This window comes from Haliaeetus albicilla, chromosome 4 (assembly GCF_947461875.1).
Source record: "Haliaeetus albicilla chromosome 4, bHalAlb1.1, whole genome shotgun sequence".
Classification (NCBI taxonomy): Eukaryota; Metazoa; Chordata; class Aves; order Accipitriformes; family Accipitridae; genus Haliaeetus; species Haliaeetus albicilla.
The window spans coordinates 19774825-19789612 of NC_091486.1; the positions used below are offsets into that span (position 1 = coordinate 19774825).

Consider the following 14788-nt stretch of genomic DNA (forward strand, 5'->3'; position numbering starts at 1 on the left):
AAAGGGAGGGAGAGACAGAGAAGTGACCTGTGTCTTATAAGGAGTGTTTACACCTTGACTTGGAATATAGAAAATAGAAGTGCAGATAGCTATTTTATTTGAATAATGGACTTGCCAATTAGCCATCAAGTGCTTCCATCTGTGAAATAGTTGATCAGATGGGTTAGCTGGGATGTTTCCAGATTAGGGCATTGTAAATGGCACTTGAAAACTGTCACTTTGATTATGAGGTTTCAAGCATTGCACTGCTTGATGCTGTAGAACCTTTTTCCCTCGTATTATCATGGTTTTTTAGAACATGCTGATCCCATTTAGTAAATCTATGGCACCGTGGGAACTTGGGAGACCTGCCACTGATCTAAAGTTCTGTTTCATCTGCTGATCTAGCCAGGATCGTTATTGGAAAAGAGCACTACTGGCTCAGTATTCTGCAGGGCTTCAGAATAAGAGCTGGTGATCTGGCAGGCAAAGGAGGGTCAGCCTCTGTGTAGATCATTCCCAATTAACAATTAAATACAAGTTTCCTTGAGTTACTTCATTAAGCTGATGTGTCTCTTGAAGTAAATTATGTGTTCTAGCTGGCTAATCTGCATCCGAAGATTCCCTTTGTAAAAAAAACAAAACAACCGTCCCTCCCTCCCCCAACAACAAAAAAACTCAAAACCAAAACAAAACCAAACACCCCCCCCCCCTCCATCCCCTGCAAAAAAAAAAACCAAACCCCAAAAACCCAACCAGAAAAAAAACCCAACACCTTTGTATCTTATTGAAAATTGTTTTGGTTAATTGATTTGTGAAACAGGTTGGGATTTAGTTTGAAGGGTGCAAATGTGTATAATGTAATAAAGTGCTTTTTCTTTCCGAAAGCTGTAGAGTGTTTTGGTGTCTCGGTATCTGTTGCACCTGCATGACTCTTTCCTTCGTGTGTCTCCTGGGTGTATATGCTTTATTTGGTTTGAGTTGTGGTGATACACTATTGTCTGCTTCTCACACATATTTGAAGCTTCAGATGCTCCTTTTGAGAATACTCTGCCAGGGGAATAAATCTGAATTACAGCTCTTAAAATTGTGCATTGTTTCTGTGCCATTGCTTCTGAGACATTTTCCAGCAAAGTTCTCAAGTACTAAGAATGTTAGTATTTCTAGAATTCCAATATACCTCCCAGTCAATAAGATAGTGTACAATTTGGGTGGGTTAATCCAGTTCTACTTTTTTTCCCCAGAAGCTATCAACTCATTTAAAGAGTAGAAAAATTTTCTCAGTGATAAATGTTTTTTCATCCATTAAAAACATCCAACCTCAATTCCCATAAGAAGTTCAAAAGTCTTAATCGATTGCCTACGTTATCTCCGGTAGAAAGTCTCAGTGTCAGTTTATATAACTGAAATATATGATTTTGTTTTAAGGAGAAAAAACCACCATAGATATAGTAAACTGTGCTGTTTTACTTTCATTGACTGGGATGATTATTTTGCTGCATTGGTTAGTGGTTTAATACAGGGCTGTTCAACGGAAAGCTTCATATCAAGTTTAGGGTACTGGTGTGGCCTGGGTCTGCTTCCACTGGAGGTGAGGACAGCTCCATGGGTGGTGTAGGCTTATTTGAAAGTTGGTGGGGACTGCTAAAGGCTGAGTATAGTTTTCCTACATTTGAAATAGTTGAGTGATTGTAACATGATTTGTATTCAAAAGTGCTAATGGGAGAGGGAAACATGGTAGAATTGGTTCAGGAACAGTCATATGATTGTACTTACAACACAGTGTGTACTTTGTGTGATAAAAGCTGCCTTAAAGTATGATGGGCTGCACTACAGTCATACCTTACATATTATTCACAAACAAACACAAAACTGAAAATAATAAAGCTAGTGGGTTGTACCTGAGGATTATCAGTTTCCTCTGATCTTCTAGTTTCCTATGAACTCTGGAGACCATTTTTAGCTGCCTCCTCTTGGCCTCAGATCTTAAACTTCCTTATTTCTAATGATTAGGCAATTAGCTTCTCTCTCCTCAATTTAATTGCTAGTGTAGTCCAACCAACTTTCCCCAGAAGAGACAAAGGGGCTTGGACAAGGAAATGAATGTAGCCATAATGAGAAAGAACGGGGGGGGGAAAGACCAAACAAGAGCAGACATCTTGGTGCCTTTTTGCATTACATCTGTTCCTTTCTGTATGTTCCTTTCTGTAAGCAGGAAACAGCCCCCTTACAGTGATTGATTTAATTTATTTCTCTTAGAAATTGTTTCTTCTTTCTGAAATCCCATGCAGTGCTACTATGCAGCACCTTTGAACAAGGGCTTCTGTTTTCTCCTTGCAGTGTAGAAGAGTCCTCTTCAGTTTTTTCTGGAAGTTTGAAGTGTTCTTTTTGTATTAATACTGGTGTGGGGTTTTATTTTGTTTTTAAAAAGTGTTACAAACAACTAACCTTCCTACATATTGCCACTCGGTCTCCCAGTTCACCTGCTTGTGTCCAGAGGACCAGCTCTTCACAACAGAGAGCCTGTAGGCATATAGTACCCAGTGCCTTCTTTTACATGTTGAGTAAATCCCTTTTAACTGCTCTGCTGCACAAAGTGTACTTTAGGGTGACCTCAGACAGCACCTGCTGAAGGCTAACTTGCCTTCTTGGCAGAACTGTGTCTAGAATAAGGTAATTAAAAATCTGCATTAGAGCAATACTTCTGGAGGCAGACAAAATGTACAAATGCTGACTCGTTATCTGCCTTGAGGCTCTCATTTCTAAATCCCGATACCTTCTGTAATGGTGATAGGAATAGATAACAGGTTAGTCCTGGTTTATTCTGGAGTGAAACTGACCTTTGTATTGTCTGGATTTTCTCTTTTCCCAGTAGCTTGAGGTTGTGAAAAATAGTAGTTCTTTTCAAAAACACATACAATGTCACTGAGAATTTGTGTCCCTGATCTTATGGCTTTTTGCTAACCATAATGTTGTCATGGAATCATAGAATGGTTTGGGTTGGAAGGGACCTTTAAAGGTCATCTAGTCCAAATTGTCCTTATGCTTGATAATGAGGAATATTAACTGCAGTGACACAGCTTACCTTCCCTTGCTTTTTTGCATGTCTTGATGAATTTTTAGATTGTGTGGGGTAAAGAGAGAGGAAACACTGGAATGAGGAAGGATTACGCTTGGCGGCCATTTTATGCAACAGTTGTGTTGGGAACATTGCAGAAAGTCTGACTATTGCAAATTGCATCAAGATGATACCTTTAAATAACTATATCACGAATACGTGTTAATATTGGGTAATAAATATTTCTGATTAAAATTAGACTAAGTAGATTGACTGTCTGTGAAGTACATTGTAGTAATCTGACCTCAAAATAAATCTGACTAGCATAATTTGATGCCAAATCCTGGAAAGTATTTTTTTTTCGTAGTAAGCTGTAAGCCTCAGTCTTTGAGAATATTTTCAATGGTAGTATTGGAAAACAGGAGTGCTGTTTTCTGTAAAAGACCTTTTAAAATTTTGACAGTTTTGGGCGATTAGATAAGCAAAACACATTACATTCTAGAGGTATATGGGAAATCCTGCATATGCCCATGTTGGTGGATTACTATACCTCTTCCATGAAACTGTTAATAGTGCAAGAGAGATTACTGATAGATGGATAGGATAGAAACATAAGCTAAACTTTGGTGGCTTCCTTTCTTTCTTTTTTTCTTTAACTAAAATTCTGGCCAGGTTCTCTGGAGTGTCCCAGTGAACTAGAGATTATTTTTGTTTTAAGTTCTGCTTAAGTTAAAAAAACTAAAAACCACAGAAGCAAAAAACCCAAACAAACAAAAGGTAAGTGGTAAAGTTTTGGCTCTGCACTGAAGAGGTGTTTGCAAACTGGTGATGCCAACCCATTTAACCAACTGCTCAAAGCTATACAAAGTTCTGTGTTCTGTAATTTTGGTTTTTGAAGAGGAGGGGAGATGGCAAACATTATAGATTTCAAGTCCATCTATATTGCTGTTTATGGAGTTCTGTTATAAATGCGGACCTGGATGAACGTTTTTTAGGAGACAGGATTTTGTAAAACATACTGAGGCAATTTTTTTTACCTAGCCTGTTAAGGGGTTTTTGCAGATATTTTTAATTTAAAGTAGCTATTGATGCCATAATAATTCCCTAGTATCCCTACTCCATTTTGGAGTCTATGAGACTGTCTATGAGACTAAACATATTACTACAATTTTTGTTTCATCTGACATATGGTGTAACAAGACAATGTGATCCTTTCAGAAATCTAGCCTGTTTGTTGAGACTTATGGTATTTTGTGGTCTGTTATGTATGCTTGATTATAATTGGTATAAAAATGGGCCTAAACATACAAACTGTTTAGACATAATGCTAGCTTCAAAATATAATCCTGTTGATGTGGAACTAACTGTAAAATTGTGTGTGTACTAGCTTGAAAACTGCAATAAAATTTCAAATTGCTACTAATCAGTGTGTGATTCACAGTCCAAAGTAATATATTTTTCCCTTTCAATGAACTCTATGATTTTTCCAATTTTTTTATGAACTGGATCATTTTCTCTGTCATGACTGATCATGTTAACTTCCTGTACTGTGGAAAACGTAATACATGGCTTCTGGCGTTTGTCATGACAATTTTGCTAGAACCATTGAGATCTGGGAATATAGCTTACTCCCTTTGCCACTTCCACTGATGGAATACGAATTAGTATTTTCTCTAAGTGTATTCTCTCAGTATAGAAAAAATTGCTCCACAATCACAAGTTTGTTTAGATTTTTAGGCTTGGCAAAAGCACTATACTGATATAAGAAATCTCTTATTCTTTATTTCAATATATCATCAGGTCATACCACTTACTGACAAAGGGTAAGCAGAGAAGAGCAGTGGTACTCTGGTGAACTTTTAAGGTCTTTTTATTATCACTAATACCTCTGCCTCCTCTGCAAGCTTGCTTGAGTTTGTGTCCTCTCTGTAGGTGGTATTCTGTAATGGTTTTTTTTTTTCCCTCATACCAAGCTATGCACCCACCATTGGATTTACCTTCACAAAATGGTAGTTTTAAGCTCACTTTAAGTGCCTGATCTTTCCACACACCCTTTAATATGATAACTTATTATTATTTTACAATGATTGTCATTGCATTTATACCCCAGTTGCCCTTCTCCCCCCACCTATATAGTAAATGTCATGATTTTCTGAAACACTTGTTTTGGATGAGGTAGATAAAAGGGAAGTGAAGAAGTGTGGAGGGGTGAATAGTTTTTTTAAAATTCAAAAGTAATGCAAGTTTTTTCTGTCTTGTTTTTTTAGTTAATCTTTCTCAATTGTCTTTATATATAACAGCTGAAAATATGTACTGAAAGGGTTAAGTCGGCATGAAAGAATTCATTTCCACTTTAATGACCTAGCCTTGCTGGGTTAGGACGATGGGGAACATGCTTCTGACTTGTACTCCTATTGCCAATTAACACCTCCTATAACAGGTTGCCTCAGCTAGTCATTGAAGCAGAGGCAGTAGAAATATTTTACATGCAGCTTGTTTTTCACACTAGTTGTTTAATACTCACAAATTTAAACTATTAAAAGGTTCTTTCTTACCTTACTGGGAAAGAAAGAAACACTATAGTGGTCAGTGTTTGCTTGTGTGTCCTGCGTTCACATTTAAATTGTTCCAATTGCAAAAATAATAATAAAAAAAGGTAGTAATGATTGTAGCAGTTCTTATATTTTATACAGAAATATGCTGTTTGGTGCAATAAAGCTAAGATTTTCTCTACAGCACTTTAGTTCACTGCCTTTTTTTATTACAGTTGCCCCTGCAAAACTGAGTTTCTTTATTGAAACAGCTATGATGTATTTCAAAATCATCTTTTGTGCTATTAGTGTGACACCAGAGCAGTGCTTAAGATCCATTTGAACAATAGAAAGTATCTCCATTTGTGGAATATTTCTCAGTTGCTCATGTAATTGAGTCCACTTTCTATATCTATTTGAAAAAAATGTAAAATAGTACAAATAAAGAGCAGTGCTCTAAAATGACACTTTTTTTCACATTTAATCAGCAGGTATTTTAATAACATAATAAAATTGGCTAAATAATTGATACCAGTTCACACTAAGAGAAAGGTGGAGTAATATACCTAAAAGTGTTAACAAATTTGCTAAAAGGCCTGAGTAGATAACACTTCAAGGGATTAGTTTTTATCCTGTTAGAATGGCAAATGCCTTTAACACTTCGTCAACAAGGGCTGTCCAAGTAAAGAGCTGCTTTTTATGTTGGAAATTCTCTTTAACTGTTTGAAACAAAAATAGTATCATGCATGATTTAATATTACAATGTAATCTTCTGTTCATAACTTGAATGTGATTATTTTTTCATTACAAGTCTTTCTGAATAAAACTAAGCAAAAATAATATGTATTTCAATAGTGGTAACTTAATTTTATCAATTGTTATTGAAATTGGGATTCTGCCATTCTAAACAAAAACAAAACCAGTTTGGTTGGGTTTTATGAGATGGCTGGCCATCAAGAAGCTCATTTCACTGACTGACAGCATGTATAGTTGATTCAGAAATATCCATTTTTCATTAAGTAGCAGAATAACAGTATTTTTTTCAGACTAGTTTTTTAATTTTAATAATTACTGTATCCAGCTTATACAGAAATGCTTGGGGAAAGAATGTTCAATATTCCTTGCAGTTTCCAAATACCATTTTTCTCCAGTTCCCCAAGAAATTATCCATTAAAGCTGTGGTCAGGCAGAACGAGGGTAGTATTTGCTGTTTTGCAGTGAGATGGGCACTCTTACAAAACTGTGCAGTGGGAGAACTATCTGACCTTCTTTGAATACCATAATGTAACCAAAAATACCAGCAGATCTTTTGCACTGCAGATACAAATGCTTTCTTGTTTTGATTTCTGACACCAGTTAATTTAATTTGGTACTCTGCTTCATAAAGATGGTGCTCCTTTGTTAAAGTTGGCAGGCAGTGCAGTTTATGAACAGTGATAATAGCACATGCTGTGGAGGGTCAGTGCAGAATACTTTGCCTCCATGTAGAGATTAGCTAATAAAGTCTTTCTTCCTCTTTGCTTCATGAAAGAAATGCATAAACTTCTGTGGAAGATTAGCAGAAACAGGCCAAAGAAATCTTAAAACATGTAACCCATAGCTAGCTCCCACATACTGTGTAACTAGCACGCAGAAGCTGTGGCTGTCACTCCAAGGCTGTGTTAGATTATCAGCCATTCATGGAAAAGGAAGTGGTTGGAAATGGAAGTAAAGTGGTTCCAGTTTCCAAATGTCAGCTTTTTTCAAATGGCATTGTCTAAAGCCAAGTAAACTACTTTAAAGACCCAAGATGTACTCTGTTGCTTTTATCTGTTAAATCTTTAAAAAATTTAGGTTAACAATTTGGTGAACTTTGGGTTTATAATTCTCTGTAGAAAGACAAGTGTGTGCCTATAGTATTTTATGTGCCAGTTTATCTTTGGTAGGAAAATAATGCGAAACTAAATCTCTTGTGAAGGTGGATTCTGGACAGGTTTTGACCTATGGATCCTTTCCTTCTCAAAACTCATGAATTAGTACATCAATAATTTCAGAACTCTTTTGAGCAGTTCATTCTAATCTATATTCAAAACGAAGGAATATTAACATGGAATTTAAACATAATTTGTACAGTGCAATGAGTTGTTTCCTTTTCTCATAATTTAGCTAGTAATTATAATCTCTAAGGAGAACAGAGCAGACTGAAAGGACATAGTGAGGTCTTCACAAAAGAAGCATCTGTGACCAAGGAAATACTTAATATGTGCTGTAGTTTATAAGAAGACTGAGAATTAATAAATCTACATTATATTTGCATTGTATACTACCACTAGTTAATTTTTTAAGAGTTCAGGTAAATTGGTTGAACTGCATGGTAAGAGTGGAAGCTAATCTTTAATATTTTTGCTAGCTCAGGCATGTGCTTAAAGTGAAACAGTGAAGTTTGCAGTTAATATCTCCTAACGCTTAGTGTAGTCATTTATATATTTAAACTCACATTTAGTGTGCAGAATCATTCACAGTGAATACTGTGGCTTTAAAAAGAAAAAAGGTGCTAAGCTAGTTGACTTACACCAGTGACGCATTCCTTTATGAATTAGCAATATTTCCTATGCTGAAAATGAATTGTTGGCTATGGGTGCTGGCAGCTGGCAGGAGAACTTTTAAGATAAGTTTTGAAAACAGAAACTACTTAATCTCATAGAATGCCTAAAGGATTGGTAAAGTATAATGTTAAATATCTCTTCTTCTGGACCATCACCAAGGTAAACAAGCATTTGAAACCTCCAAGGAGTATAGAAATAATAAAAAAAAGGAAAGATTAGGAATGAGTACAGTAGGGTAACACCTTGCTTTAGTTCCTAGCTTTTCTTAAACTAAAGGTAATTTAGTTGCCTTGTTATGGAAACAAAATGTAATCATGTTTGTCGTTGCCTCCTCTCTAAGTGTTGAATCTGCTGACTGATTTTAAAATGGGAAAAGTTATGAGGAATAATTAAACTCTTATGAGTTGTGAACACAGGTGTCTACATAGGGGACAGAGACGTGATTAATGCCTCAGCTGCAGGAATAGTGTCAGTGTGATCTGACATCTTAACAGACATTAGAGATTCCACACAAGGAGAGCCTATTCAAGAGCCATAGTCTGTGGAATAAACTTCAGTTCAAGTCCCTGATTTTTGAGAAGCTAGTTTCAATCAAACATCAACATTAGCCTTCCAGAAATCTCAGAACTACTTATGCTAGTTCAGGGGAGATTATTTTTTTTATGCTATTCCTTATTTTAAAAAATACTGAATAGTGTAATGGGATGCTTGCTTACAGTGAAATGTTAAACAAAATCTGGGACAAATGTAGAATAGTATGGTGATCACAGCATGGATGTTATGGTTCTTCCTAAAGCAGAGAGTTACTGTGTTTGTACTTTTACCATCACTTCAGACCCTCTCTGATCTAGAACTGGTAGAAAAATGGAAAAGAGCTTTATGTATGAAGAAAGGGGTTGTTATCAAACTAATAAGTTGTTTGTTGTTTGGGGTTTTTTGTTTGTTTGTTTGTTTTAAGTTAAACCCAACTCATCTGTGCTTTATTCTTAGCAGTGATTAAGTGGAAATGTGAGTTTTTGTGTTTTCTGAAGTATTAAGACTTCTCAGTGAAAAGAAGATCGTCTGGAATAGACTTAAAGCAGGAGAGATACAGTTAAGAAAGTAAATTTACATATTTATGGAGAAAAAAACCCCATAGTAACAGTATCAGAAAATGATTGGGCATTTGAAACTTCGTCAGTCAAACAATTTAGTTGTAGTAAATTTGGAATAAGCAATTCAGGAGCCCTGTGAATCTAGTTCTGTGAAACGTTCTGAAGAACTGCTCGTAGACTTTTTCATCGTAAGTGTAGGGGGACACCTTGACTGGAGCAAGTCACTGTTGGGCTATGGCTAGTCAGGGAAATACTTGATGAAGTGGAATTGCTTAAAAATGGACCTTTGGTGAAAATACTATAGAAGGTGAAAAGTTAAACCTGCTGGAAGATTGCTGATGGAAAGGGCAAAGTGACAGAATTAGCAATGAGTAGTAAGAAGTGAGGGAGAGCAAATATCAAGAGGTGATGGTCAGCAGTATCAAAGTTGGAAATAAAGGTTTGAAGGTGTTAGGAAGCAGTTGTGGTTGACAGATCCATGCATGTATGTGAGTTTCAAAATATAAAGATTGGATCTGGAGCTAATAGAGAAGGAATTCGTTGACATGGGGCAGGGGGGGGAACACAACTGACTTTTCTTGCTCTTTAAAGTGTTCTGAAGACCAGGTGATGTTTTTCTGTGTGTGTAAAAGTGAAAGTATGCAGAAAGGACAATTACTATACAAACTTAATATGCTGATTACTTAAGATCCTGGTTTTATCTTCAGGAGGTGATGGCTTGTGTCAATCGCTATGTCTTCTGTTTGATGTCTGGTGGACACGTGTTGTACTGAATTTTTCCACTTTAAGTGAAAAATCAAGAATTTACTCAAAATTTTCCCTTTTTTTTGCCCGATTTTGCTTATAACTGTGGAATCAAAGTTCTAAATCTACAAAATGTTTGTGTAAAGGCACCATTGTTTTCCTCCTTTAACTTAACGGGGAGTATCTTTTTTTTAACTGTACTCCATAGTTTCTTTGTTGCCCTTCTAAGTTTACATCACTTAGCGCAGAAGTAACCTTTTGTATTTTCAGTGGAAATTTGTTGTACACAATTTGGTAATAAAGTAATGAATGTACTGTTAATTGGCTGTAACGAGGTACGCTGATATGGAATTCTGTATATAAGAGCAATATGTCTCTTGCTCCTCAAGAAAGGGGCATTTTAAACTGCTGCCTCCTGTGTTTTTCATTTTCAACAGTACACAGAACCTGTTTCAACCAATCATTCACACCTGGGACAGTTGTGCTAATTTTTGAATAACTACTCATAAGGCAAAGAGCAAAGTATTTTGTTCACAGCTTTTCCACCTAGGGATCGGAGGTCCGTTTTTTCTCTCACTGTACCAGTGTATCTGCAAAGTACTCCCATAGCCTTTATCTGCAAGTCCTCTTTAGCTGAAAGCTGATGAAGCAAAGGGAAATTGCTGTTTGTGTTGGTGCCAGTTAATCATGCTAGCCCAGCAGCATTTACATTCACACCACTCTAAGAAACGCGTAGTTAATTGGAGAACTGGCCGTATTTTACAGCTGATGAAGGTTAGCATTGCGGCAAGGCTGACTAATGAAAACTTATCTGACTCTTAGCCTGTATGTCTTGTAACAGGTTTGTACCCAGTGCAATACTTGCCAGTTTATTTGAATGATTCCTATTAGGTTGCTCTTTAGACTGGTATTGTTTTGGGGCGGGGGGTAGATGGGATGATGGCTAGGTGACTTGTATTATAAAATAGGATAATGAAGAAGGCACTGTAAAGAAGTGTTTGGGGTTTGGGTGTGCTTTTTTTTGGTTTTGTTTGTAAGAACTTAATCTAACACAAAGTCACAATTATATATGCATTTTTCTGTAAGTTTTGTAATATGGAAAACAAAAGCAAATGTTTAGAAACTGCAGAATAACAATGGTGGAGAAAATAATTATTTATTCTTTTCATAGGGGCCACCAACAGATGCTCCTGCGGTCGATACAGCCGAACAGGTTTATATCTCTTCCCTTGCACTGCTGAAAGTAAGTGTTCTGTGTGTACTGCATCTGTGTGTAGTGCTGGAGATAAAGCACCTGGCAGCTATCCAAAGTTTATGGACTTGTGCTCCTTAGGTGCTAGTCAGACTAATTTTTAAAATAAATTAATACTGTTTGGAACACTCAGAGTAAGAAACTTATTTTAATTACTTCTTTTTTGTTGACTTCATTTTTACTATTCTGTAGTTCCTTACAGTTTCCAAAAGTGCTACAAGTTGCAAATTATCTATAGATCAACAAAGGCTGAAAGAACTATCCCAAGTCAAACTTGAACCTCCTGTTAAACATACAGTGTCATTTGGTCTTAATTCCAGATGTTGAAGCATGGTCGTGCTGGTGTCCCTATGGAAGTTATGGGTCTGATGCTCGGGGAATTTGTTGATGATTACACTGTGAGAGTGATTGATGTTTTTGCAATGCCACAGTCAGGAACGGTGAGTTCTTTGCAACTAGACCTTGATAATTTTGTTTGCTGGTTTGCTTTTCCTTATGGTAAATATTTTTAAAAAAGCTTTTCCTGCTTTACCTCATTTATACAATCTTAAGGTATAACCTACTAGGTACAATGCAAACATGTCTAATGGATTTAAGGGTTTCAGTAAAAAACAATTAGTTAAAACAAATTTCCTTTTTTTTTTTTTTTTTTTTTTAGCAAAGACTAGTATGTAAGTGTGTAGTGTGTGTATCAATATATGGAGATGTTGGTCTTTACGCATGTGTACATATATTGGTATAACATCACTTATAAGACTTATAAATTGATAACTTCAAGAACTCATATACTGTGAGCCAGGGGAGGGATTCAAAATGTAAAAAGCTTGATTAGAAGTGTATCATGCCCTGAAGTGTGATAGTGCTATAAGATATACTTCAAACTTGCTCTCTTCAACAGATCTTACAGTGGCATGTCTCTTAAATGATATTTTTGTGATGTGAAAAAAATTATGTATTTTAATTTTAAGTAAGAATATTCATGTTATGAAGAGATATTTTAAAGAGAAGATGAGCCAGTGGGTATAATTGGAATTTATGATGCTTTTTTTGTGTAACTTGAATGAAATATTGTTCTTAAAAGAAGCACGGACCCCTTTGTAACTCAGAGCTGCACATCAATGAAATTTTCAGATTCTTTTGTCCTGAGTTTATTCTGTGCATGTTATAGTATAAGTAGAATCTGCAAAAAGCTGGTATGTGATATTTATCTTGAATAAAACCTGTAGAGCTGAACTTGTGAGAAACAACGGGCCAGAGTTTGCAGGACAAAAAGAGGAAAAGATGAATTCCTATGCCTATTTAATCATGTTTACTCATAGTAGAGATGACTTAAATAGCAACTCAAAATCTTCTTTCAGCATCTTAAAAATCACATTGAAATATATTTATAAAAATTATATTTTACATTTAAGGGTGTTCTATCAAGTAGTTCTAAAGGAGTGAGGTTGCCCTTTTAAGCAGATGCTTATGAATGGTGTTTGAATTTTTGTTTGTGGAAAGTAACAAGTTAAAAGACAATATGGCTTTATGTACAACTACTATGACTTTTGTCTGTCTTCTGTGTCAGGGTGTCAGTGTGGAGGCAGTTGATCCTGTATTTCAAGCAAAAATGTTGGATATGCTGAAACAGACAGGAAGGTAAGTCACCCTAAAGAGGGCTGACAGTAACAAATACTCCCTGCATGTTGTTTAGAAGAAACAGCTGGCTTTCTGGAAAAGTAGTGATATAGGGGCTATTAATAATGTTTAAAAAGAAGTAACTGGCCCAGAAATCAGGTGAGTAGCAAAGCATGTAATTCAGTCCACCTCCTGCATTTCAGTTGTCAGGAGGTTGTCACTCATGTTAAACCTACAGCTTTGATTATTGCACAGAAAGATTAGAATGCTGCTCAATTTAGTATAGGCAGTTACTAGACAGTACCTGCTTAAGAGATTGATTTTTTTATTTCTTCTGATTAAGATAAAAAATTATCAAGTTCTAGCTTATTTATGAACAATTTTAATGAAAAGAAAGGGAAAATAATTTTGTAAAAGATCCTAGTATTTAAACAAATTTTTATTTCACTCCTACCTCTGAACAGTTGTCGTTTCCTTGCTCAAATTCTTTTACTGTGGGAAAAACTTCAAAATTAATGTTAGCAAAAGGCTCAGCAGCTGAACAGAACAGTGCAAATTGCTTTTTGACTGAGTTCCTAGTTCTACTGCTGGTTTAATTGATATTTAATCCTTTCCCACCGTTGGTTCCTGTTGCCCATGTCTGAAATGGACTTTCTGCCGTGAAAATTCAACCCTCGACGCCAAGGAGTTAAAGAGTAGATATTTACTCAAGTGCTGAAAGGGTAAAAACTGGTTCAGGGAAGGTGTGGTAACAGGGTGAAAAACTGAAAGCATGATCTACCACTGCTAATGTGCATCCCTTAATGATAGCCCTCTTTTGTCGCATTTATTCATGTCCATGTTTTCACCATGCTATGGTGAGTAATTTAAATATTTCTAATGGTATTTTTTCCACAGCTCGTCCTAATTTATGCCCTTATACATTACTCTTTCTTCTTGTGTTACATGTTTTTATATTTAAGAATCTCAATGTCCTCTTTGTTTCAGACCTGAGATGGTAGTTGGTTGGTATCATAGTCACCCTGGCTTTGGCTGTTGGTTGTCTGGTGTAGATATCAATACTCAGCAGAGCTTTGAAGCCTTATCAGAAAGAGCTGTTGCTGTGGTGGTGGATCCCATTCAGAGTGTAAAAGGAAAGGTATTGTAGGCTTGCTTTTTTTTTTTTTAAAGTATTTCAGTAAGATTTGATATAGAAGCACTGTAAATATGTGTAAGTTCTTGATTTTTTGGAGGCCCATTCTGCATTAAAAAAAAAAAAATTCTCATTGCAAATGAAAGGATCATTTTTAGTTTATTCTGCATCTTGCATCAGTAGTCCTTAAACAGGCTGAAAGTCTTTGATATTGTCAGTACACATAACCAGTCATAATCCTCCCTTAATATTTTGCTGTTTAGGTGTCACTCAACATGTTTGCAACTAATAATTCAAGTATACATTGTTTCAGATATTACATTTTAGCCACAAAATCTAAGATCAATTACTAACAGATTGGAATAGGTTCAGCCCCTTAATGTAGGTACTAAGGCGGCATTGATTTATAGGCATTGCATATGATGGCTTTTAGTATCATTTCTATTCCAAATGTTTTGGGCTATAAAACTTTACAGAAGACTTAGTATCAAGCATTTGAGTTTGAGAAGTGTGCAGATAAATGATTAAGTATGTTAAATGATTATGAAAAGAGATTAACTTGCAAAGCATATTGGGCTATAGTTGTCCTTTGTTGAAATCTCTTTTGTTCTTGTTTAGTTCTCTTTTTATTTCTTTCTAGCCCCATATGCCATTTTCCTATTTCCTGCCTCATGACAGCAGGGAGCAGCTCTATTATCACCTTCACAGAGCTGTCTGCAAATGTGAGAGGCAATTCGATTTTGCTCAACCACAGGGAGAATGGATTAGAAAAACTACAGAACATACAGAAATTGGC

General features: G+C 36.0%; 1 protein-coding gene across 1 annotated transcript in view; it reads left to right on the forward strand.

Moving 5' to 3' along the window:
* PSMD14 (proteasome 26S subunit, non-ATPase 14) overlaps positions 1 to 14788 on the forward strand; it is a 48474-nt gene that overhangs the window by 11976 nt on the left and 21710 nt on the right. The window contains exons 4-7 of the mRNA XM_069781234.1: positions 11163 to 11234; positions 11564 to 11683; positions 12811 to 12881; positions 13848 to 13998. Of these exons, the coding sequence (XP_069637335.1) occupies positions 11163 to 11234; positions 11564 to 11683; positions 12811 to 12881; positions 13848 to 13998 (414 nt within the window). The remainder of the gene's footprint in view (positions 1 to 11162; positions 11235 to 11563; positions 11684 to 12810; positions 12882 to 13847; positions 13999 to 14788) is intronic.